The sequence below is a fragment of the Oratosquilla oratoria genome, chromosome 12, assembly GCF_046742065.1.
Source record: "Oratosquilla oratoria isolate Oo_2021 chromosome 12, ASM4674206v1, whole genome shotgun sequence".
In the NCBI taxonomy this organism is placed as follows: Eukaryota; Metazoa; Arthropoda; class Malacostraca; order Stomatopoda; family Squillidae; genus Oratosquilla; species Oratosquilla oratoria.
The window spans coordinates 28,163,671-28,189,319 of record NC_134788.1 but is presented as its reverse complement, the minus strand read 5'-3'; the positions used below and the strand labels follow the sequence as shown (position 1 = coordinate 28,189,319).

Below are 25,649 nucleotides of genomic sequence, written 5' to 3'. Positions count from 1 at the left end.
CTGGAAAATTATTTGTCGGGATTTATTTCTAAATGGCATACAAACATTTTGAACACAGTTTTGAAAAATGCTATATCTTGGCCAAATTCACCCCCCCCCCCCCCCAGGTGTCGCGTACCCCCTTAAGTGAAACAGCTTTGCTGTGTCTTGCGTTACTGCTTCTGACCCAGGGCAGTGGGCGAGATGCAGGGACGACCCATCATCCAGGAGGAGCCAAGATAAGAGGGAGGGAGGAGGGTGGATGGGAGTGGAGTATGAGGGGGATGGAGAATGGGTGGGAGTGGGTTTTATGCCTTTGTTTCTTGGCTACCTCCCTTATAAGGAGGAAAAAGCCTTTGGGATATGTATGTAGCTGTATTTTTTTTTTTTTTTTTTTTTTTTTTTTTTTTTCCTCCTTCCTTCCTTCCTTCCTTTCTTGCTTCCTTCCTAGAAAACCTTCTAATTAGGGAGACTGTTGTCACTCTCAATAAGTGTACGGAGGTAATATAATTTGTATAAAGTACTCAAACTTCCTATCTTTACTGGATGGTTTGGTTATGTACACGCAGTGTATACACTCAACATTTTTGCAAAATATAATCAACCAATCAGTCAATTGGTTGTTGTCTCAAGTTCCGCTAAATGGAAAATCCACAGCCCCACGGTGGCTGGCAACGGACCTTGGAACTCTCCGCACATCTCACTGAGAAGAATATTTGGACTGTTGTCTGTGTTGTGGGACGTTCATTGACTGAGATTTTGTAGTCGGCAGTTCTCAGCTCACGATGTATGAAAGAATGAAAAAATATATATATATCAGAAATTCAGAGCTGGGTGTGTTCCTCAGTGCGTTCCGCTTTACTTTTGCCACGGTTAGCGCTCCCCAAACTATTAAAGCTTAAGAGGCAGGTTCATATTGAAATAAAAGTCTGGTACGCCACATACTATACCAAAGAAAAATTTTGTAGGCCACGTACTATACCGGTACCTATAGTGCTTTAATAGTTTGGGAGTGCTAATCACAGCCAAACTAAAGCGGAACACACCGAGAAATGCACCCAGCTCTGCAGCTTACCATGTACATAAAGATTGAAAAAATATATCTGAAATTGTTAGAGAGAGAGAGAGATATCTTGAGGCTAATGCTGAGAGAGTGTCAGTCTTTTAGTACTTACTGTACCTCCTGACGGAGATTACAGGGTTGCCAGGTTTTGAATTAATTTACCTATTTGTATCTTATGTGTGGGTGGGCTATGGTGTGGAGTGGGAGGGGGGGTGAGGGAGTATATATGAGAAATAATTTGACACAGCCCAAAGGGATTTCTCCCCATCTTCTCCTTTTCTACATGAGGGGACAGAGAGGGGGGTCGCCGAATTAATGAGGCAACCTTGCTGTGGATGTGCTGTGTCTTGCAACACTGCTTCTGACCCAGGGCAGTGGACAAGGTGCAGGGATGACCTGTCATCCAGGAGGTGCTAAGATAAGAAGGAGGGTGGAGGGGTGTGGAGTGTAATCAGGGATGGAATGAGTGGGAATGATTTTATGCCTTTTCCTTTTTGGTTACCTCCCTTGTAAGGGGGAAAAAGCCTTGGTATATGTATGTATGTATGCACTGTAGGAAAGGGGAACTACACTCGTGGTGTCCTGTCTCTGTATCTCGCCATGACTAATTTGCTCTTAAATTCTTGTATTGTTTTTGCACACACTGTTGTTTCGTCCAGTATGTTCCATACTTCCACCACTTTGTGGGGAAAGCTGTTCTTTTTCAGGTCTCCTCTATAACTGTCCTTTTTGAGCTTCCTTCCGTGTCCCCTTGTGTTTCTCTTGTCCCAGTTTAGTAAGCCTTTTCTATCAAGGACTTCCATACCTCTCATGATTGTGTAGATAGTCAACAAGTCACCTCTTTCTCTTCTTTGTTCCAGAGTTGGTAGTTCTAGTTTTGACAATCTCTCTTCTTATGACAGGTTTGATCGTGTTGGGGCCGTCTTTGTAGCTGCTCTTATTTATTTTATTTTATTTTTATTTTTATTTTTTTTCTTCCAGGGGAGCAGTGAAGATGTAGTTCTACAGCATGGCGGTCGAGTTCTTCGCACCCTGGAACGACTCCCTCCGAATGTCGTCATCACTGCCACATTGCGATTGCCAGGAGGAAAGGGAGGCTTTGGCTCCATGCTACGGGCCATAGGTAATACGGGCGAGATTGCACTCGCTTTTGTGTGGTGAGAGGAATGTGGCAATGGCTTTTTCCTTCTTACAAGGGAAGTAGCCAAAAACAAAGGCATAAAATCCACTCCCACTCATTCCATCCCCATGTACTCCACTCCCATCCACTCCCCTCCCTTCCTCTCATCTTGGCATCTCCTGGATGAAGGGTCTTCCCTGCATCTCGCCCACTACCCTGGGTCAGAAGGAGTGTCGCAAGACACAGCACATCCACAGCAAGGCTGCTTCACTAAATTGGCAAACTTCCCTCTCCGTCCCCTCATGCAGAAAAGGAGAAGACTGGGAGAAATCCCTTTGGGCTGCGTCAAATTATTTCTCACACATACTCCCTCACCCCCCATCCCCCACCCCTTCCACCTCGTGCATCACATCATCATCCATATAAAACCATTCTCCAATCACCCCTGTCTTCTGTCCTCTCCTGTCCTTCCTCAACAGACATTCCCCTCTTTCCCAAAGCCCCTTTTACTCCATCCATCCATCTCATCCTAGGTCGACCCCTCATGTTCACTCCTTCCACATCTGCCTTCCACACCTCTTTTACTAGTCTTTCTTCACTCATTCTTTCCATGTGTCCAAACCATCCTAATACTCTTTCATCAACCCTATCTCCCAACTCCCTTTCCACCCCTGTTCTCCTCCTCACCTCCTCATTTCTCACTCTATCTAGCCTAGTAACCCCCATCATACTTTTCAGACACCTCATCTCAAACACATTCAAACTCCTTCTCTCTTCCTCTCTTATGTTCCATGTTTCTGCCCCATACAATGCTGTCGGTTTAATTACCCCTTCATACAATCTCCTCATAGCATGCATTCTCAAATGTCTATTTCTCATTACACTTTTTTAATCTACCAAGGCATTTCCTCGCTTCTCTCAATCTACATTCTACCTCTGCCTCCACCCCTCTCTTTCCTGCCACATTTGCACCCAAGTATCTAAAACTATCCACTTCCTCCAGTCTCTCCCTTAACCCCTTCCATACGGTGCCGCACACGTAGGCGTCATGAGGAGCCAGTGGATTCGCGACGCTACCATATCGGCGTCTTGATTATATTTATTGTAGTCGCCCCTGTGTTTTTACATTCTCCCAAATGTGCCCTGAATCCCATTCTCCGTGGTTTTCAAAATTCGCGGGTGAAAGAGAGAACGATCGATATAAGCCATGACTATATTTTATGATGCGAGTATTATTACGACACGTCATACGGCTGGCATTGGCTGCTGCCCGCGAGATTTAAGTCCCGTACTGAAGTGGTTAATACTCACTTCCAATCTATTGCCAATTTCTCCCCTTGTACATCTTATCACCTTACTTTTACCCACATTTATCTTCAACTTTCTTCTTTCACACACTCTACCAAACTCTGTCACCAACTTCCTCAATCCCTCCTCTGATCCTGCTACAAGCGCAGTGTCGTCCGCAAACAACAGCTGGCTCACCTCCCACTTTTCTCCATTTTCTTTAACCATCTCCAATCTCTGACCCACCACCCTTGCATTTACCTCTTGCACCACCCCATCCATGTATAAGTTGAACAGCCAGGGCGACATAACACATCCCTGACGAAGTCCCACCTTTACCTCAAACCACTCACTCTCTCCATTTCTAATCCTGACACAAGCTCTACTACTCCCGTAAAAACTCGACAGCTCCTAGAAGCTTTCCTCCTATCCCATATATCTGCACAACCTCCCACAGTGCCTTCCTGTCTATCCTGTCATAAGCCTTTTCCAGATCCACGAAAGCCCAAAAAACATCTTTACCTTTTCCTATAGCTTTCTCACATAATGTATCTGTCTTACCACAAAAATCTGATCTACGCAACCCCTACCTGTCCTAAACCCACACTGTTCCTCACCAATTACTCCCTCTGTTCCTCTCCTAATCCTCTCAATCAAGACCCTCCCATAAGCCTTCCCAACTACACTCAACAAGCTGATCCCTCTGAAACTACTACACTCACACTTGTCCCCTTTTCCCTTGTAAAGTGGAACTATACAGGCACTCCTCCAGTCCTCCGGCACTCTACCCTCTCTTAAACAAACATTGAATAACCTCACCAGCTAGTCCACCATCACTGTACCTCCCTTTTTCAGACATTCTGCATGACATCTATCCGGCCCAGGTGCCTTACCTGCTTTCGCCATCTTAACAACTGCCTTCACTTCATCTTTCCTTATTTCTCCTCCATATTTCTCATCGTGGTCATTTTCTTAGCATTTCCCACTGCAACTACCTTTCCCTACCTATCCTCCTTCACATTTAGCAACTCCCTAAAATACTCTGCCCATCTTCCTCGTACTGCCTTCTCGTCCATTATCATCTCTCCATCTGCACCTTTTACCTTTTCTTCTCTACTTGATTTGCCTCCTCTTCTTCTTTTAATTTCTTTCCAAAATCTCTTTTTATTACTTTCAAAATTTTCACATCTGCTCTCCTCTTTGCCTCCTTTATCTTATGCTTTACTTCTCTTTTCTTTGTACCTCTCATATGATTCTCTCATCCTGTTTTGTAACCAATCTGTGAATGCTTGCTTCTTCTCTTTTACAACCTTATTTGCTTCCTCATCTCACCATTCACTACCCTTCCTTCTATTTCCTCCTGCCCTCCTTGTTCCACATACCATTTTTGCACACCTTATGACTCCCTCCTTGAACCATCCCCATTCCTCCACTCCTAGTTCTATTCTATCCTTCACTCCCTCCCACTCCTCTCTCAGCTTCTTCTTGTACTTCTCCTTTTCTTCCTCATTTAAGCAGTTTACTCTAAGCACCTCCCTACTTTCTCTCCTTTTCCTCTTTCTCCATCCTCCACTCTCCTCTTACCTTCCATCAAAAAATGATTAGATATTCCCCCTTAGAAAATGTACATCTAAAATTCTTCCTACTCTTCCCCAGGTTACCACTATATAGTCCATTAACCTCTTCACTCCGGGGCACATCGCACGTCTGGCAGCATTAGCTGCCCGACGTGCAATGTTGCGTCATAATAATCGCATTATAAAAGATAAAGTCAGTGCTCAATTGTTTGTTCTCTTTCACCTGTGAATTTTGATAACCATAGAAAATATGATGAAGCCAGTTTAGAGAGAATGGAGGTTATGTAGGTACGACTACAATAAATATAATCAAGACGCCGACGTCGACATCATCACTTACCCACTTGTTCCTCATGATGCCTAAGTAGGCATCACCGTATGGAAGTGGTTAAAGCCCTATCTACCACCTTTCCATCCACCACCCTCTCCCATGTGTACTTATGCTTGACTTTCTTCTTAAACACTGTATTTGCTATCATTAACTCTCTAGACACATCTGCACCTTTGTCTCTCCACTACAATTTTTCCCTGGAACTCCACACTTCCCAACCACACCATCTATTGGTTCATCTCCTACCCTAGCATTAAGATCTCCCAGTACCACTACATTGGCATTTCTTCCCTAAACTCTCTATGCACTCATTTAAATCTATCCAAAAAGCCTCCCTTTCCTCTACACTCTTCTCACTACCAGGCCCATATGCACTTACAAAAACCCACATATCTCTTCCCAGTTTCACCTTCATCCACATTAACCTTGAAGAAACCTCATTCCACTCCACCACACGTTTACTTATCTCTTCACTTACTAGTATAGCCATGCACATTAAAAGACCCAAAACTTAGGGTTCTGGTTGGAAAACTTCTCCCAGACTTTTTTACGCCTCTGATTTTTTTTAGGAATGTCCCCTTTTGGGCTACAGAGAGTAGGTTGCCTAGTCCTATCCCTGTTCTGTATTTTTTTTTTCACCTTTTAAGACTTGAGTAGGAATTTTGTTGGCAGTATTCTCCCGTACCACAGGATTTGGTGAAAAAAGGAAATGGATATTCAGAGAAGTGGTATAGGACAATATTAAGAGTGAGGGGACATAATGGAGTGACAGTAGCAGTATAATAATGTATCATCCTTTCTCTATGAATAGAAATTTCCTCTATCACGGACAAAACGATGTGTGGCTCTGGTCCATAGGGGCACCCTATATAGACCCTGAGCAGCTTTTAACCCCACAATAACATGCAGCCAAAACCCCAGCTGGGGTATGGTCCATGTTTAGGAGCATAAGGACAAGATTAGTCAGCCTTCCATTACACAGACCTTAGTGTGATGGTTCCTAATTATGGGAAGAGGCAGAGAAGGTAAACAGTGCAGATGCATGGTAATGGAAGAGGAGGTCCCAAGGGAGGTGGAGAGTATTTCAGAGAATTGATGAATTGAGAGGAGAACAGGGAGGTTTTTAAATGCCAGAAGAAGGATCAATCCATCATCTGTTGCACCTGATCTCGTTTAGTTAACCCATTCAACTCCGATGACAAGATGTCTTGTCATTTGGTCAAATAAAACAAAAAATCATAATAAAACAACAAAATGTTTGATGATCAAACAGCACCAGAAAAATATGACGTCGTCAGTCCTCCTCCTCGAGGAGGAGGAGGACTGACGACGTCATATTTTTCTGGTGCTGTTTGATCATCAAACATTTTGTTGTTTTATTATGATTTTTTGTTTTATTTGACCAAATGACAAGACATCTTGTCATCGGAGTTGAATGGGTTAAGTGTACCAAGGGTGCTAGTCCTCCCTTGTTCGTACTTTCCATATGCCCAGCAAGAGCAAACTCTGTGTTAGGTTTACCCGTACTAGCCCTACAATAACTTTTGTGGGGGTATTTATTGTGTGTAGTAACTGGAGTGGATTTATGCCTTTGACTTTGGGGGGGAAAAAGCCCCTGGTATATGTATGTACCAAGAGCTACATCCCCATTTGACCTCTTCCGTACTATGGCGCCTACGTAGGCGTCATGAAATGTGAGTGGGCATAGGATGCTGGTGTAACGTCTTGATTATAATTATTTCGTGGTTGTAGCTGAGTGGCCCCCGAATCCTGTGAACTGCCTTGATCACGTTTTCTGTTTATTAATACTTGGTGAAAGATAATGAGCAATACAGCAGTGGCTTTGTTTTACAACACGAGTATTGTGATGTATCAATCATCTTACCTCAGGCATCCGATGTTGCGTGCGAGAACTTGACTCGTATTGAAGAGGATAAGGGAGGTTGTATGGTCAACGGCACATACCCATCCCCCATCCACTATCCTGTTTTCCCTCGTATCATAGCTCCTCACGTTTGAAGGGTCTGCAGGAAAGAACACAAGTGTTGAATGTTACCATCTGTTAACCCCTTCACTCCAGGCCAAAATCTTGCGGGCAGCATTAGCTGCCAGACGTGCGATGTTGCGTCATAATACTCGCATTATAAAAGATAAAGTTACCGCTGTATTGCTCGTTCTCTTTCATCCGTGAATTTTGATAACCATAGAAAATATGATGAAGCCAGTTTACAGAGTATGGGGGTCACGCAGGTACAACTACAGTATATATAATCAAGATGCCGACATCGGCATCCTCGCGTACCCACTTGCTCCTCATGATGCCTACGTAGGCATCATTGTATCGAAGGGATTAATGGTTTTATTCAACATTTAGAGATGGAGGCACTAAGACACGGACACGTATCACTGCTTTGCTCTGATCCGGTACACGCTCTCTCTCTGACTGACTGACATGTCCTTTCTGGGCACACAGGAAATTAGCCTCAGTTGCCATTTGCCCAATTAGTTCCATTTATTCTCTTTCACACAAAAAACAACAGACACTCAAAATAATATAGTGATATAGATATACAGATTGACCTCTCATTAACGGACGTTAAATAGCTCTGTTTGCGGTGTTTTCTGTGTTTTTTGGTGCTGTTGTTTAGTGCATCCGATCGCTATGCCACCCAAAAACCACTCCAAAACACCAAAAACACAGCGAAAACACCGAAAACACAGCTAATTAATGTCCGTTAATGAGAGGTATCACTGTATGTACAAAGATATCCTATTACACATTCATCCCATTTTCACATTACAAGAATTGAAATGATAATTAGATAAGTAAACAGAAAATGATGATATACGACTTCTTCACGGAAACTTCAAGAACAAATTATACACGCATACGAACACACACTTCCAATTACGCATCACTTTTGCAATTCCTAAATGGATACAAAAGTTGCTATAACTACCATATATATATATATATATATATATATATAATATAAGAATGAGGGAGACTGCAAGGGACCATGAGGCCTACACTAGGCAGTTCCATGTCAATTACCACCTGTCATCCCTATCTAGAAAGTTGTCTATCTCTTATAACAACCGGTAGTTTCAGCGCTCACTAACTATATGGTTAAGTCTATTCCATTGGTTGACCACCCTATTAGTAAACCAATTCTTGCCTATTTCCTTCTTGAATCTAAATTTGTCCAGTTTAAATTCATTACTGTGAGTCCTGCCCTATTGTCTTAATATATTGACCTTGTTTGCATCACCTTTGTTAAAGCCTTTGATCCACATAAACATCTCTATTAGACCACCTCACACTCTGTGTCTTTCCAGAGAGCTCAAGTTAAGGTGCCTAAGCCTCTCTTTGTAAATTTCTGAGCCCATGAATCATTTTGGTCATTCGCCTCTGTACCTATTCTAATTAAGGTGTGGGGATTGAAAGTGATGAAGGCTGATAAGGCACCTGAGTTAGATGGTTGTGATGTTTTGTGTCTTATAATGGAGAAGACGGGGAGAAATCCCTTCAGGTTGCGTCAATTTATTTGTCATACTTCCTCACCCCCCATACATGTGGGGGTGGTGGATGAGGGGTGAGGGAGTATGCACGAGAAATAATTTGACGCAGCCCGAAGGGATTTCTCCCCGTCTTCTCCTTTTCTGCATAGGGGGACGGAGAGGTGGGGGGGGTGTTGCCGAATTAATGAAGTGGCCTTGCTGTGGATGTGCTGTGTTCTGCGACACTGCTTCTGACCCAGGGCAGTGTGCAGGATGCTGGGATGACCTGTCATCCAGGAAGTGCCAAGATATGAGGGTGGAGGGGAGTGGAGTATGTAGGGGATGGAATGGGTGGGAGTGATTTCTCTGCCTTTTTCTTTTTGGCTACCCCCCCATGTAAGGGGGAAGAAAGCCTTTGGTATGTGTACGTATGACTGGTGAGATTCTTTAGCCTCTTCAATATGAGTCGAATTTTTGCTCACAACATCGGAAGCCAGAGGTATGATACATCACAAAATTCGTTTTATAAAGCAAAAAAGTCACTACTGTGTCACTCACTGTCTTTCACTGAGTGATAATGCATACATATACCAAAGTCTTTTATCCCCCTTACAAGGGAGGTAGCCAAAAAAACAAAGGCATAAAATCCACTCCCACCCACCCATTTCATCCCCATTAACTCCACTCCCATTCACTCCATTACCTAAGTAATAATGATAAATTGGTTTAACGTCACAAACTCCCCCTATTGGGAGGCTAGGATGGTGCCCCTCACAGAGAGCTTTGTAGCGTGGAATTTAAGGAACCAATGCCCTTGGTTGAACTTCACTGGTGGCAGGGTTCAAACCACCATCCCCTCGACCTTTGCCACAAGTAACGACGCCCTAACCCGCTTAGCCAGTGAGCTTAAACACAGAAGTCAGGGGTCACTCAGCTACAATTACAAATTACATACATTCAAAATGCCGACACTGGCATCATGACTCATGAAGCCTACATAGGCTTCATCATATTAAAGCATAGGGGTGTGCCGATTAATCGGCTTTGGCATCAGCAAGAATTGTCACTTTTTTGGTGAATCGTCTGCAAGATTTTTTTAGAATCTGCATTGTCATCAGCAATATTTTGCAAAAAAAATGCTGATTCTCGTTGATGCCGATTAATCTGCATTGGCAAGAATTTTTTTTTTTTGTAGACTTGTATTGTCATTGGCAGTATTTTGCCAATGCCGATTAATTGGCTCAAGGAAGAAAGTGTAACACTGTTATTTGCAAGACAAAACTTCTCTTCAGGCCTAATGGGGACAACCTCCGACCCTTTCAGGTGCACAGATTGAGAAAACTACGAACCGTGAGGCTTGCCGAGATCTCAGTGGCCGAAGATTGAGGGACATTAATGAGGAGAAACGGTAAGTGTATATCCACGTCTGTAAGGAATTTATTTACGCCCATGCGACATCACCTACGAGTGACCTGTGGCCAATTTGTAAGCGGATTTATTTTGTGGGGGTTTGTTGGCGGAGAGGAGGGGTCGCTGATTTGATGAAGCAGCCTTGCTGTGGATATGCTGTGCCTTGCGACACTGCTTCTGACCCAGGGCAGTGGGCGAGATGCAGGGATGACTTGTCATCCAAGAGGTGCCAAGATATGAGGGAGGAGGGTGGAGGGGAGTGGAGTATGTTAGGGATGGAATGGGTGGGAGTGTTTTTTTTATGCCTTTGTTTTTTGGCTACCTCCCTTGTAAGGGGGAAGAAACCTTTGGTATATGCATGTATGTATGTTTGTTGGTGTATCTATATTCTCAGTAGTTGCTGTAATGATGGCATTTCATTTGTGTGTGTGAGGGTTGGGGTTGTTTGTTTAATAATAATAATAATAGGTTTATTGAGATAGCAGTGATACACTGACAATAATACAATCGAGTACTTTTATGAGTAATATAGTAATTATAAGAGTGATAATTATAATGAGTTTATTGTGCGGACAATGGATGGAATAGCACTGTTCTTGTATCGGTCAGTCCTCGGTGCCCTAATGGGTTTGATTTTGTTAGAATGCCAAGTTGCGTGGCGGGTGGTTGTGGTGCCAGGTGGGAGAAAGTGACGGTGACGTGGGTGGAGCATTAGGTCCTGTCCAAACTTATTCAGTGCCTAGTTAGTAAGTGTGGAAGCTTGCTGGCTGAGGGATTTGGGGCGTCGTTACTTGCAGCGAAGGTCGAGGGGGATGGCAGTTCGAACCCTGCCACCGGCGAAGTTGAACCAAGGTACATTGTAAGTAGACCCACGTGGGACAGCGGTGTTGTGCATTTAGGGCATACGTGACGGCCAGGGTTTGATTCATTTGATTCAACATTGCCAGCTTGCGGAAGACTTGGGAGGGCAGGCACCAGAGTGCGGCGACTTTCAACCACTTCAGTATGACGCAAATTCTCGCGCGCAACATCAGCTGCCGAACATACGATTCATCACACTACTCGCATTATGAAATATAAAGTCACTACTGTATCACTTGTTCTCTTTTACTCCAAGTAATAATGAACACGGAAAACGTGATCAAACCAGTTCACAGCATCCAGGGATAATTCATGTACAACTAGAAAAAAATATGTATATACAGTATGATTAAGATGCTGATGCTGGCATCCTCATGTACCTATTTGCACCTCACGACACCTATGTGGGTGTCAATATACTGAAGGGGTTAACAAAAAACGGCAAATATCAGTGGAAACCCACGAGCAACAATACGGTCACCCAATCCATTCATTACTCATGGTCTCTCTGGCTGAAGACTCGCAGTTTCTTGTGATACACCACCTCCTTTTTCAGACTAAAGGACTACATTGCCAAGAAGAGTGAGAAGGAGAGAGAATTGATGGAGAGGCGGAAGAAGAAGTTTGAAGCCCTCAAGGAGACGCCTCGTCACATCTTTCAGGACTCGTCGTACTACAAGCAGCGTGAGGAGAGGGAACAGAAACTGTACGACTCCTTGGATAAAGGTGGGTGAATTTGCTGTGCCGATGAAGCACTGAAATGATACGTTCTGTATTTATACCATAATATACTTCTTCCCCATATAAAGGAAATGGCCAGCCAGTGCTATCCCACTCCCATTTATTTCCCTTCTAGTAGAGTAGTTTTTGAACTAAAAACAAATCTACTTTAAAGGAAACATAGACTAGAGGGGAAGCTTTTTAATCCTGACGTTTCGTCTATTGACTTTCTCAAAGGAATGAGCATACTAGATACATACAGAGTTTATATATACGCCTTACGGCTCAAGGGGGTATGCGAGCGTATAACGCTGCGTTCTGATTGGCCCGCTGGGGCCGCCAATCACGAAGCGCTATATTCGCTGAGGATTTAGCCCAGGTGAAGCTCCCAGCCTTATTGTTAATATTCGGAAGAGTAGTGAGGTATGCAGCTTCTATAGATTTTCTCGTCTTTTTATCAATACCTTCGTGTAGGATCTCGGCTCGGTTCCATAGTGGGAGGTGCCCAGATACGTCAACATGCACCACCATTGCGTTCGTGAGTCTATGGTGACGGAGGTCGGCCTTATGCTCCCTGATTCTAGAGTCGAGCCCCCTCTTGGCCTCTCCATAGTATGGATAAAAAGACAAGAAAATCTATAGAAGCTGCATACATCACTACTCTTCCGAATATTAACAATAAGGCTGGGAGCTTCACCTGGGCTAAATCCTCAGCGAATATAGCGCTTCGTGATTGGCAGCCCCAGCGGGCCAATCAGAACGCAGCATTATACGCTCGCATACCCCCTTGAGCCGTAAGGCGTATATATAAACTCTGTATGTATCTAGTATGCTCATTCCTTTGAGAAAGTCAATAGATGAAACGTCAGGATTAAAAAGCTTCCCCTCTAGTCTATGTTTCCTTTACCGTGTTTATACAACTTGTTCACATGGATTTTCATAAATCTACTTTATCTAAATGCCAAGGGAGAGGGATGTAGTCAACAGAGGTATGCAACCCTGCTCCCTTCTCTCTCTCTCTCTCTCTCTCCCTGTCCCCTGTCTTTCTTTCTCTCTTTTCTTCTTCTTCCACTTCAATACCAGCAAGGCACTGTTGGACCCTTCTCTCTCTCTCTCTCTCTCTCTCTCTCTCTCTCTCTCTCTCTCTCTCTCTCTCTCTCTCTCTCTCTCTCTCCCCCCCTCCCCCCTCTCTCCCTCTCTCTCTCTCTTTTTTCTCTCTCTCTCTCTCTCTCTCTCTCTCTCTCTCTCTCTCTCTCTCTCTCTCTCTTTTCTTCTTCTTCAACAATACCAACAAAGTACTGTTGAACCCATACATACGTGCCACAAAGAAGACAGAAAATGGTATCTCATATTGCCCAACACACTACAGACAATTCATCAATCAAGCTGTTATGCTTGTTCTGACCTTCATGAAACTAGCGGCCTGCAGAAAACTGTGCAAGCCGTTGGTGCAAACCATGGATAACTTGGTGAAGAGGTATTGTAGGAGTTATACACAAGAAGACCTCACAATTTTAAAGTAATTGGTAAAAGATTTTCTTCAAATGAAAGTAAGCAATGTTTCTTTAACCAGGTTGTTAATGTCAGGAATATGAGGAATAGACATTTGGGAATGGAGGCTAAGAGGAGACTGTATGAATGAGTGATTGAACCAACAGCACTGTATGGGGCAGAAACATGGAACATAAGAGAGGAAGAGAGAAGGAGTTTGAACGTGTTTGAGATGAGGTGTCTGAGAAGTATGATGGGGGTTACTAGGCAGGATAGAGTGAGAAATGAGGAGGTGAGGAGGAGAACAGGGGTGGTAAGGGAGTTGGGAGATAAGGTGGTTTGGACACATGGAAAGAATGAGTGAAGAAAGACTAGTAAAAGAGGTATGGAAGGCAGATGTGGAGGGAGTGAACATGAGGGAGCATCCTAGGATGAGATGGATGGATGGGGTGAAGGGGGCTTTAGGGAAGAGGGGAATGTCTGTTGAGGAAGGATGGGAGAGGACAAAAGACAGGGGTGAATGGAGAATGATTGTATATGGATGATGCTGTGATGCATGAGGTGAAATGGGTTGGGGGACGTGGGGTGAGGCAGTATTTGTGAGAAAAATTTGATGCAGCCCAAAGGGATTTCTCCCCTTCTCCTTTTCTGCATGGGGGGACAGAGAGGGTGGGTCACCAATTTAATGAAGTGGCCTTGCTGTGGATGTACTGTGTCATGCAATACTGCCTCTGACCCAGGGCAGTGGACAAGGTGCAGGGATGACCTGTCATCCAGGAGGTGCCAAGATAAGAGGGAGAGAGGAGGGTGGAGGAGAGTGGAGTGTATTTAGGGATGGAATAGGTTTTATGCCTTTTTCTTTTTGGCTACCTCCCTTGTAAGGGGGAAAGAGCCTTGGTATATGTATGTATGTTAATGTATGGAATTCGTTACCTTCACCTGTCATTGAGAGTAACACAAAAACATTTAAAAAGTGCCTAGATAAATACTTAGACTCTAATCCACAAATAAAATATTATTCCTTGCAATAAAAGATCTGACAGCCCGGCATGTAATTGTTGGATAGGATAGTGGTAGCAGTAATATTAGTTCATCTTCTATTGCCCAGTTGCCCTGTTTTCTTAACTGTATCTTAGTATTGTAAACACAAACAGCCTCGTTAGGGCCAGTAGGCCTGCTGTTGTTTGTTCTTTCTTTGTGAGTTGTCTGAAACGGACAAGTGCAGGAAAATGTAAGATTATAAGATCAGTATTTTCTGCCTGAGAGGACTCCTTTTCATCCTCTTTGTTTCTCACTTGAGGAGGTCGGGTCACCACGTAAATGAAGTGTCCCTGTTGCGTCCTGTTGCATTGCTTCTGACCCGAACAGTGAGGCAGGAGACAGGGATGACCCTTCATCCAAGAGGAGCTAAGATGAGAGGGAAACAGTGGGAGTGGAGTGTGTGTCATGGCTGGCTACCCCACTTATAAGGTGGAACAAAAAACCTTGGTGTGTGGATGAATAGATTTTCTGTGTGGCATGTGGTGTCTACTGCCAGGCCAGTTTTGTGCAGTGGAAAGTGAGGTTTGTGGTATGAAGAGAAATGCACTAAGACAGATCATGATACTGAATTTCTTTCAAGTGATTTATAGATGTGGGGCGACAGGTTGGTTAATTCGTGCCAGAATGTAATAAAATTGTCCGATGTTAAGATAGTATGTGCAATAACTCTGTTGATAGTGTTCCAGGGTGGCTCCGGTCTTGCGGGTTCTTCAGGCACCAAGAGAAGCCAACCACCAACTTCAGGAGGATCTGGCACCAAAAAAGGACGGTTCCTCGAGTAAGTGGTAACGACTATGCGGAACCGGAATGTGACGATATCTCTCTCTTGTTTATATTCTCGAAACACATGACCGTAAAAATCCCCGTAGCCATGAAGGGTTAATCCTTGCTCTTCTTTCCAGTGACCTGGACGACTCGAGTGACGAATCTAGTGAAGACGAGAACGAGGAAGCGAGTCCAGGAACCTCCAATGAAGAAGAGAAGGGCGGCAACGACAGAGTGAAGGGAACAGACAGTGAAGAGGACAGCAATGAGGAGACCATGTCGAACGCAGCAAAAGGCGTACGTCCAGAACCAGAAGCACGGTGAGCAGAATAGTTGTCGTCATTCCTTAGACCAGTGGTCCCCAAACTGTAGCTCGCGGGCACCATGGCACCCTCGGGACCCTATTATGGCGCCCACAAGGGTCAACCAGAAAACTGTGAGACCTTCATTTTAACATTTCTATATAAGTATATATATATATATATATAATATACATATACCAAAGGCTTTTTCCCCCTACACAGGGGGTAGCCAAAAAGAAAAAGGCATAGAAACCACTCCCACCCATTCCATTTCCTATATATTCCACTCCCCTCCACCCTCCTCCCTCCCTCTTATCTTGGCACCTCCTGGATGACGGGTCATCCCTGCATCCTGTCCACTGCCCTGGGTCAGAAGCAGTGTCACAAGACACAGCACATCCACAGCAAGGCCGCTTCATAAATTCGGTGACCCTCCCTCTCTGTCCCCCCATGCAGAAAAGGAGAAGACAGGGAGAAATCCCTTCAGGCTGGGTCAAAGTTTTTCTCATACATACTTCCTCACCCCCTATCCCCCATCCACTCCCCCTCATGCATCACAGCATCATCTATGCACAACCCCTCTCCATTCACCCCTATCTGTCCTCTCCCATCCTTCCTCCACAGACATTCCTCTCTTTTGTAATGCCCCTTTCACCCCATCCATCCATCTCATCCTAGGACGCCCCCTCATATTCACTCCTTCCACGTCTGCCTTCCACACATCTTTTACTAATCTTTCTTCACTCATTCTTTCCATGTGTCCAAACCATCCCAATACTCTTTCATCAACCCTATCTCCCAGTTCCCTTTCCATCCCTGTTCTCCCCATCATCTCCTTGTTTCTCACTCTGTCCAGCCAAGTAACTCCTGCCTTACTTTTCAGACATTTCATCGCAAATGCATTTCAATTCTTCCTCTTCCTCTCTTATGTTCCATGTTTCTGCCCCATACAGTGCTGTTGACACAGTCGTCCCTTCATACATATTCCTCTTAGCCTCCATTCCCAAATGTCTATTCCTCATTACACTTTTCAATCCACCAAGGCATTTACTCGCTTCTCGCAATCTACATTCTACCTCCACCCCACTCCTCCCTTTCCTGCCACATTCACACCCAAGTATGTAAAACTATCCACTTCCTCCAGTCTTTCACCCTTAATACTCACCTCCAGCCACCTCACTCTCTCCATTTCTAATCCTGACACATGCTTTACTACTCTCGTAAAAACTCTTGACAGCTCCTGGAAGCTTTACTCCTATCCCGTATATCCGCAAAACCTCCCACAGAGCCTTCCTGTCTACCCTGTTATAAGCCTTTTCCAGATCCATAAAAGCCCCAAAAATACATCCTTCCCCTTTCCTATAGATTTCTCACATATCTGTCTTACCACAAAAATCTGATCTACACAACCCCTACCTGTCCTAAATCCACACTGTTCCTCACCAACTACTCCCTCTGTTCCTCCCCTAATCCTCTCAATCAAGATCCTCCCATAAGCCTTCCCAACTACACTTAACAAGCTAATCCCTCTGAAGCTACTACACTCACACTTGTCCCCTTTTCCCTTGTAAAGTACTATTCAGGCACTCCTCCACTACTCCGGCACTCTACCCTCTCTCCAGCAAACATTGAATAACCTCACCAGCCAGTCCACCAACACTGTACCTCCTTTTTTTAGACATTTTGCATTGCATCCATCCAGACCAGGTGCCTTACCTGCTTTCATCATCTTAACAACTGCCTTCACTTCATCCTTCCTCAATTCTGCTTCATTTTCCTCTCTCATCATGGTCATTTTCTTAGCACTTCCCATTGCAACTATCTTTCCCTCCCTATCCTCCACAATTAGCAACTCCCTAAAATACTCTGCCCATCTTCCCCTTACTGCCTTCTCTTCCATTATCATCTCTCCATCTGCACCTTTTACCTTTTCTTCTCTACTTGATTCGCCTCCTCTTCCTCTCTTAATTTCTTTCCAAAACATCTTTTTATTACTTTCAAAATTTTCTGTCACACTCTTACCCCACTTCACATCTGCTCTCCTCTTTGCTTCCTTTACCTTGTGCTTTACTTCTCTTTTCTTTGTACCTCTCATATCCCTTGTCCTATTTTGTAACCAATCTGTGAAAGCTCGCTTCTTCTCTTCTATAACCTTCTTTGTTTCCTCATCACACCATTCACTACCCTTCCTTCTATTTCCTCCCATCCTTCTTGTTCCGCACACCATCTTTGCACACTTTGTGACTCCCTCCTTGAACCATCTCCATTCCTCTTCCACTCCAGCTGTACTCGATCATTCACTACCTCCCATTCTTCTCTCAGCTTCTTCTTGTACTCCTCCTCCTTTTCCTTTTCATTTAAAGAGTTCACTCTAAGTACCTCCCTACCTTTTGTCCATTTCTTCTTTCTCCATCTATCCTCCACTCTCAACTTACCTTCCACCAAAAAATGATCTGATATTCCCCCACCCTCTCCCCTTAGCACATGTATGTCCTTAACTCTTCCTATTCTATTCCTATCTACCACTACAATGTCCATTAATGTTCTATCTACCACCCTTCCATCCACCACCCTCTCCCATGTGTTGTTGTTGTTGTTGTTGTTGTTGTTGTCGTTCCCTAGACTGTCTGTCCGAGCAGTCCCGTCTCCCCAAGGAATGCGTAGAGCCGGTGGCTAGGGGTGGTTGCTGCCATTTGACCCCCAACTCTTGGGGTTGGGGGGTGGTCCCACGACGTAGACGCTGCAGCTCCAGGACCATTCTCCCATGTGTTTTTATGCTTGACTTTCTTCCAAAACACTGTATTTGCTATCATCAACTCTCTAGACACATTTCCACCATCAACTCTCCACTATGATTCTTTCCTGGAACTCCACAAATAAGTATAATAATACATACATACATACATATACCAAGGCTTTTTCCCCCTTCCAAGGGAGGTAGCCAAAAAGGGAAAGGCATAAAAACACTCCCACCCATTTCATCCCTAAAAACACTCTACACCCCTCCCACCCTCCCTCTCATCTGAGCACCTCCTGGATGACGGGTCATCCCTGCACCCTGCCCACCACCCTGGGTCAGAAGCAGTGTCGCAAGACACAGCACATCCACAGCAAGGCCGCTTCATTTAATCGGCGACCCCCCCTCTCCGTCCCCCCTTGCATAAAAGGAGAGGACGGGGAGAAATCCCTTCGGGCTGTGTCAAAATTTACTCACACATACTACCCCACCCCCCACCCCCCTGCCCATTCCTCCTCATGCAATCACAACATCATCCATATACAACCATTCTCCACTCACCTCTGTCTTCCGTCCTCTCCCTTCCTTCCTCAACAGACATTCCCCTCTTCCCCAAAGCCCCCTTCACCCCATCCATCCACCTCATCCTAGGACGTCCCCTCATGTTCACTCCCTCCATATCTGCCTTCCATACCTCTTTTACTAGTCTTTCTTCACTCATTCTTTCCATGTGTCCAAACCATCCTAATATTCTTTCATCAACCCTATCTCCCAGCTCCTTTTTCACCCCTGTTCTCCTCCTCACCTCCTCATTTCTCACTCTATCCAGCCTAGTAACCCCCACCATACTTCTCAGACACCTCATCTCAAACAACTTCAAACTCCTTCTCTCTTCTTCTCTTATGTTCCATGTTTCTGCCCCATACAGTGCTGTTGGCACAATCACTCCTTCATACAGTCTCCTCTTAGCATCCATTCCCAAATGTCTATTCCTCATTACACTCTTTAATCCACCAAGGCATTTACTCGCTTCTCTCAATCTACATTCTACCTCCACCTTCACTCCACCTTTTCCTGCTACACTTGCACCCAAGTATCTAAAACTATCCACTTCCTCCAGTCGCTCTCCCTTAATGTTCACTTCCAGTCTACTGCCACTTTCACCCCTTGTACATCTCATCACCTTACTTTTACCCACATTTATCTTTAGCTTTCTTCTGTCACATACTCTCCCAAACTCTGCCACCAGCTTCCTCAATCCCTCCTCTGACCCTGCCACAAGCGCAGTGTCGTCCGCAAACAACAGCTGGCTCACCTTCCACTTTTCTCCATTTTCTTTAACCATCTCCAATCCCTGACCCACTACCCTAGCATTCACCTCTCGCACCACCCCATCCATGTACAGTTTGAACAGCCAGGGCGACATAACGCATCCTTAACGAAGTCCCACCTTTACTTCAAACCACTCACTCTCTCCATTTCTAATCCTGACACATGCTCTACCACTCTCATAAAAACTCTTGACAGCTCCCAAAAGCTTTCCTCCTATCCCATAAATCTGCATAACCTCCCACAGTGCCTTTCTGTCTACCCTATCATAAGCCTTTTCCAGATCCATAAAAGCCCAAAAAACATCCTTCCCCTTTCCTATAGCTTTCTCACATATCTGTCTTACCACAAAGATCTGATCTACACAACCTCTACCTGTCCTAAATCCACACTGTTCCTCACCAATTACTCCTTCTGTTCCTCTCCTAATCCTCTCAATTAAGATCCTCCCATAAGCCTTCCCTACTACACTTAACAGGCTAATCCCTCTGAAACTACTTCATTCACACTTGTCCCCTTTTCCCTTGTAAAGAGGAACTATACAGGCACTTCTCCAGTCCTCCGGTACTCTACCCTCTCTCCAGCAAACATTAAATAACCTCACCAACCAGTCCACCATCACTGAACCTCCCTTTTTCAGACATTCTGCATTGCATCCATCCAGACCAGGTGCCTATATATAATAATAATGATAAATAGAATAAGTGCGTGGGTATAGTTAAATAATAAACAAACAGGTAAATACATACATATACCAAAGGCTTTTTCCCCCTTACAAGGCAGGTAGCCAAAAAACCTCCCTTGTATGGGGGAAAAAGCCTTTGGTATATGTATGTATTTACCTGTTTGTTTATCATTTAACTATACCTACGCACTTATTCTATTTATCATTATTTATATTATTACACTTTTTTATAGAAAATAATAAATTGATACATAACTAATAATAGATGAAAATCAAGGAAATAATAATAAACAGACAAACAAGAACAAACAAATTAATAATATAAAATAAATGGCAGTCATTACAGCATCTTAGGTGTCGATCTAAACAAATCCTAAAGCTTCAAACTGAACTACATTACACTGCCTCTGCAGTAAGTTTATTCCATTCATTAACTGCGTGGTAAGCGAAGTTGCTTCTACCTACTTCCAAATTAAATCTATTTCCTGACAGTTTGAGACCATTATATCTTGTCGGATTCTCATGCAGTGTGAAAATTTTGTCACTTGATGTTGTCAATTCCCTTTAGAATTGTATCAAGCCACCTCTGAGTCAGCTTTTTTAGGAAAAACAGATTCTTACGTTTTAGTCAATTTTCATATGATTTATTTTTTGTATTTGGAATCAGTTTTGTGACTTTACCATTGTACTTTTTCCAATATGTCAATATCTTCAACCTCTTCCATACGGTGACGCCTACATAGGCGTCATGAGGAGCAAGTGGGTATACGAGGATGCCGACGTCGGCGTCTTGATTATATTTATTGTAGTCATACCAGCGTGACCCTCATTCTCTCTAAACTGGCTTCATCATATTTTCTATGGTTATCAAAATTCACGGGTGAAAGAGAACGAACAATAGAGCAGTGACTTTATTTTTTATAATGCGAGTATTATGACGCAACATCGCACGTCTGGCAGCTAATGCTGCCAGACGTGCGATGTGGCCTGTATTGAAGGGGTTAACCCATTCAACTTGTCATCGGAGTTGAATGGGTTAATGTGATTCAGTGACCATATGGAAACAGCATATTCCAATTGTGGACAAACTAACGATTTATATAGCTTGTTAATGAGAGATGGACTTTGGAAGTCAAAAGATTGCACAATTAACCATAGAATTTTATTTGCTTTCTCAGAGGCTGGAATACACTGCTTAGATGATTTGAGATTGTTACTGATAATTACACCGAGATTTTTTTCACTATCCACTTTTGTTAAACAAATTTCCAAATAACTTGTAATCGTACTTTCTATTATTTTTACCTATGTGTATGACCTTGCATTTACTTGTGTTAAATTTCATTAGCCACTTTCCAGACCATTGCTGTAATTTATCTAAATCTTCTTGAATATCTAATTGATTTAAGTGATCATTTGCCATTCCATACAGTTTTGTATCATCAGCAAATTTGGAGACAATATATTATAGTCTGTGGTCTATATCATTTATATATACTATGAATAGAAGTGGATAGTTTTAGATAATTGGGTGCAAATGTGACAGGAAAGGGAGGAGTGGGGGTGGAGGTAGAACGTAGATTGAGAGAAGCAAGTAAATGCCTTGGTGGATTAAAAAATGTAATGAGAAATAGACATCTGGGAATGGATGCTAAGAGGAGGTTATATGAAGGAATGATTGTGCCAGCAGCACTGTATGGGGCAGAAACATGGAACATGAGAGAGGAAGAGAGAAGGAGTTTGAATGTATTTGAGATGAAATGTCTGAGAAGTATGATAGGGGTTACTAGGCTAGATAGAGTGAGGAATGAGGAGGTGAGGAGAACAGGGGTGGAAAGGGAGCTGGGAGATAGGGTTGATGAAAGAGTATTAGGATGGTTTGGACACATGGAAAGAATGAGTGAAGAAAGATTAGTAAAAGAAGTGTGGAAGGCGGATGTGGAAGGAGTAAATATGAGGGGGCGTCCTAGGATGAGATGGATGGATGGATGGTGTGAAAGGGGCATTACAAAAGAGAGGAATGTCTGTGGAGGAAGGATGGGAGAGGACAGAAGATAGGGGTGAATGGAAAAGGGTTGGGTATAGATGATGCTGTGATGCATGAGGGGTTGGGTGGGGGATGGGGGAGTGAGGAAGTATGTAAACGAAAAAAATTTGTTGCAGCCCGAAGGGATTTCTCCCCGTCTTCTCCTTTTCTGCATGAGGGGACAGAGAGGGGGGGGTCGCCGAATTTATGAAGCGGCCTTGAGCTGCGTTAAAAAAAAAAAAAAAAAAATGAAACATCATTGTATATGCCGAAGTTCTAATGTCTGATGTACCTTCCAGAATTGAAGACCTGAAGAATGAAGCACAGGCAGAAGATGAGGACCCAGAGGACAATAGAAAGGAGTCTCGAGTTGATCATTTGAAGGTGGAGGAGCCACCAGTGCAGGCGGAAGACGAGGCATCGGAGGACAGCGAAAACGAAAGAAGAGAACCGCCGCAAGAATAGTTTTTGTCCTGTGGTCTTTATGGATTTTATTATTATCATTATTTTTTTTTTTCATATAGAAACAGAAATAGCATTTTTGAGTCTGTTGTTTTTCGGTCAAAGTTTGCATCGAATAATAAAAGTGAGGATAATAGTTGCTTTAAGTTTGCTTGAATGGGAATACGCAGCCCCACGGCGACAGGCCGTGGTCCTGTGGCACTTCTGTAAATCGATCTGGGAAGAAACATTGGACTTTTGTCTGTTGTATAAACAGAGTAAATTTTCGTCAGATTATAAGCAGTCCCCAGTTGTTGTCGTTCCGTAGACCGTCTGGTCGAGCAGGCCCATCTCCCTGAAGATTGCTCTCACGCAGGTATTTACCTAGTCGTATCTCACAGGAAAGGGAGCTATGCTCATGGTGTCCCGTCTCTGTATGTCATCATGTCTAATTTGCTCTTAAATTCATGTATAGTTTTTGCACACACTATTGTTTTGTCTAGTCCTCCGCTCTTTGGGGATATCTGTTCTTTTTCAGGTCTCTTCTATAACTGTCCTTTTTTGAGCTTCCTTCCGTGTTCTCATGTGTTGCCAGGTGTCCTGATGCGATTGATGATGGTTTGGTTTAACGTCACAAGCTCCCCCCTATCGGAAGGCTAGGACGTTGCCCCTTGACTTCGTAACGATGCTACGGTTGGTGAAGAGAAAGAGGTTTTGGCGAGTTCGTCTCCTTTTATGGTGTGAGTGAACTAAATGAACTGATTTTACATGTGGCAGAAGCCGCTATATATACCGCATGGGTAAGTTACCCATGGTGCATAATTAGATAATTGCACTAGGTTAGGTTAGGTCGGGTCAAACAGGGTTGCAATGGCAGAGAAACATCAGGTCGAGGATGACATCATGCACGTTCCATGCCACGTGACTGTTGTGGCTGTACAACTTTAATGAACCATGCCCTTGGTTCAACTCGTCCCGAACAGGATTCGAATCGCCATCACTTGACCCCCGCCACAAGTAATGACGCTCTGATGTGAAAGGAATGAAACTGAGTTTAAGAATAATCAGAGTAGTCTGGCCAAGGGTGTTGATGGACTTTAATGTTGGCTACCATGGAGGTGATCCTCTTTGACGTCCATCTTGCAGAACCATCACTTGCAATTCATCATCTTTAGTTCCTTTTGTTTTGAACTGCCATCCCCCCCCAAAAAAAAGTTGGTGACTTAGCAAATTTATTTTGGTCTTATATTCGATTATTTACTCGTGTCATGGTGGGTTGGCTCTGGTGTGAATAGGATACGATGAGCAGAAACCCTTAAAGGACATGGTAGAATACGTATCATTCTTTGTATTGGGAACATGTAAAGATATGGAAATTCCCTTTTTTTTTTTCCATCCATTGAATAACTATTTGGAATGAAATCTATAAAAGAAGTGTTGTTCCCTAGACTGTCTGTCTGAGCAGTCCAGTCTCCCCAAGGAATGCCATGGCTGAAACAGAGTTTTCCCACAAATCCTTTATGGAGTGTATGTTGTGTTGTTTGTGTGTGTGATTGTGTATAATACAGTCTTCCATGACGCGTTGAATAGTATGGGGTGAAGTGTTACATTCTGGGCATTTGTCCACAATGCAGTCATCCAGTCTCTCCTGGTAGCTTAAAAGGGCTGCTGGGTGGTGGCCACATCACAGTCTGGCCAGGTGGACTCTGTCCTTTCGTGGGAGAGAGGATTCAGAGGGATGGACATCAGGGGGTCTGGCATGCAGCAATGTGTTGTCTTTTAGTGTGTTAACGGAGCAGCGAGTGTTAAATCCCTTCTATACTGTGATGCTTATGTAGGCGTCATGAGGCACGAGTGGGTATACAAGACTACCTACATCGACGTATTGGGTTATATTTATTCTGTAGTTGTAGCTGAGTGACCCCCATAATCTGTGAACTGACCCGATCGTATTTTTTGTGGTTATTAATATTCAGATTGAAAGAAAACGAGTAACACAGCTGTAACTTTATATTCTATAATACAAGTATTGTAATGCATCATTGAATCATCATGCATCAAGCAGCTTATGCTGTCCGCAAGAATTTGACTCATATTGAAGAGGTTAAGGGATATGTAGATCCCACAGGATAGGATGCTGGTTAAAAAAAAAATAAAAAAAAAATCCTATAATCGTTTCACTGTATTTTCATTGTTTAATCAGTTACTTTGACATACTCATGTGTACAATTGCATCCACACTTCTTTTGGTGTGTGAATGAAGACAGTGTACATGAGAATATAAGAATGAGGGAGACTGCAAGAGACCACAAGGCCTACACTTGGCAGCTCTGTATCCATCACCACCAGTCATCCCCGTCCATAAAGTTGTCTAATCGTTTCTTAAAGCAACTGATAGTTTCAGTGCTTACTACATGGTTACTAAGTCTATTCCATTCATCGACCACCCTATTAGTAAACCAATTCTTGCCTATTTCCTTCTTGAATCTAAATTTGTCCAGTTTAAATCCATTACTGCAAGTCCTGCCCTGTTGTTTTAATCTGATGACCTTGTTTGCATCACCCTTGTTAAAACATTTGATCCACTTGAACACCTCTATTAGATCACCCTGCAATCTGCGTCTTTCCAGAGAGTGTAAGTTAAGGTGCCTAAGCCTCTCTTCGTAAGGCAAATTTCTGATTCCATGTATCATTTTGGTTATTCTTCTCTGAACTGATTCTAGTGAATTGATGTCCATTCTGTAGGACGGAGACCAAAACTGTACCGCATAGTACCAGACGACAGGAACCTGCATGTGGTGATGGTGATTCTCTGAGATGGACAGCAGAGCTATCCACTTTCAAATACCTGTGAACCTTCATTAGGAGGTGCAACCCAGAGGGGTTGGGACTCCGTCTCTGGGCTGGCCCAGTATCTCTATCAACTTCGGCAGTATTTCTCACACTCTTTCACACGAGGAGAACTGACGACTGGTGACCGTTC

General features: G+C 43.6%; 1 protein-coding gene across 3 annotated transcripts in view; it reads left to right on the top strand.

The window, feature by feature from the left end:
- LOC143031156 (splicing regulator SDE2) overlaps positions 1–24,042 on the top strand; it is a 42,454-nt gene extending 18,412 nt beyond the window's left edge. For all 3 annotated transcript variants that reach the window (XM_076194673.1, XM_076194672.1, XM_076194671.1), the window contains exons 3-8: positions 2,024–2,165; positions 10,182–10,266; positions 11,686–11,855; positions 15,060–15,159; positions 15,284–15,466; positions 22,525–24,042. In XM_076194673.1, the coding sequence (XP_076050788.1) occupies positions 2,024–2,165; positions 10,182–10,266; positions 11,686–11,855; positions 15,060–15,159; positions 15,284–15,466; positions 22,525–22,690 (846 nt within the window). In that variant the 3' untranslated portion in view covers positions 22,691–24,042. The remainder of the gene's footprint in view (positions 1–2,023; positions 2,166–10,181; positions 10,267–11,685; positions 11,856–15,059; positions 15,160–15,283; positions 15,467–22,524) is intronic.
- The last annotated feature ends 1,607 nt before the right edge of the window (positions 24,043–25,649 follow it).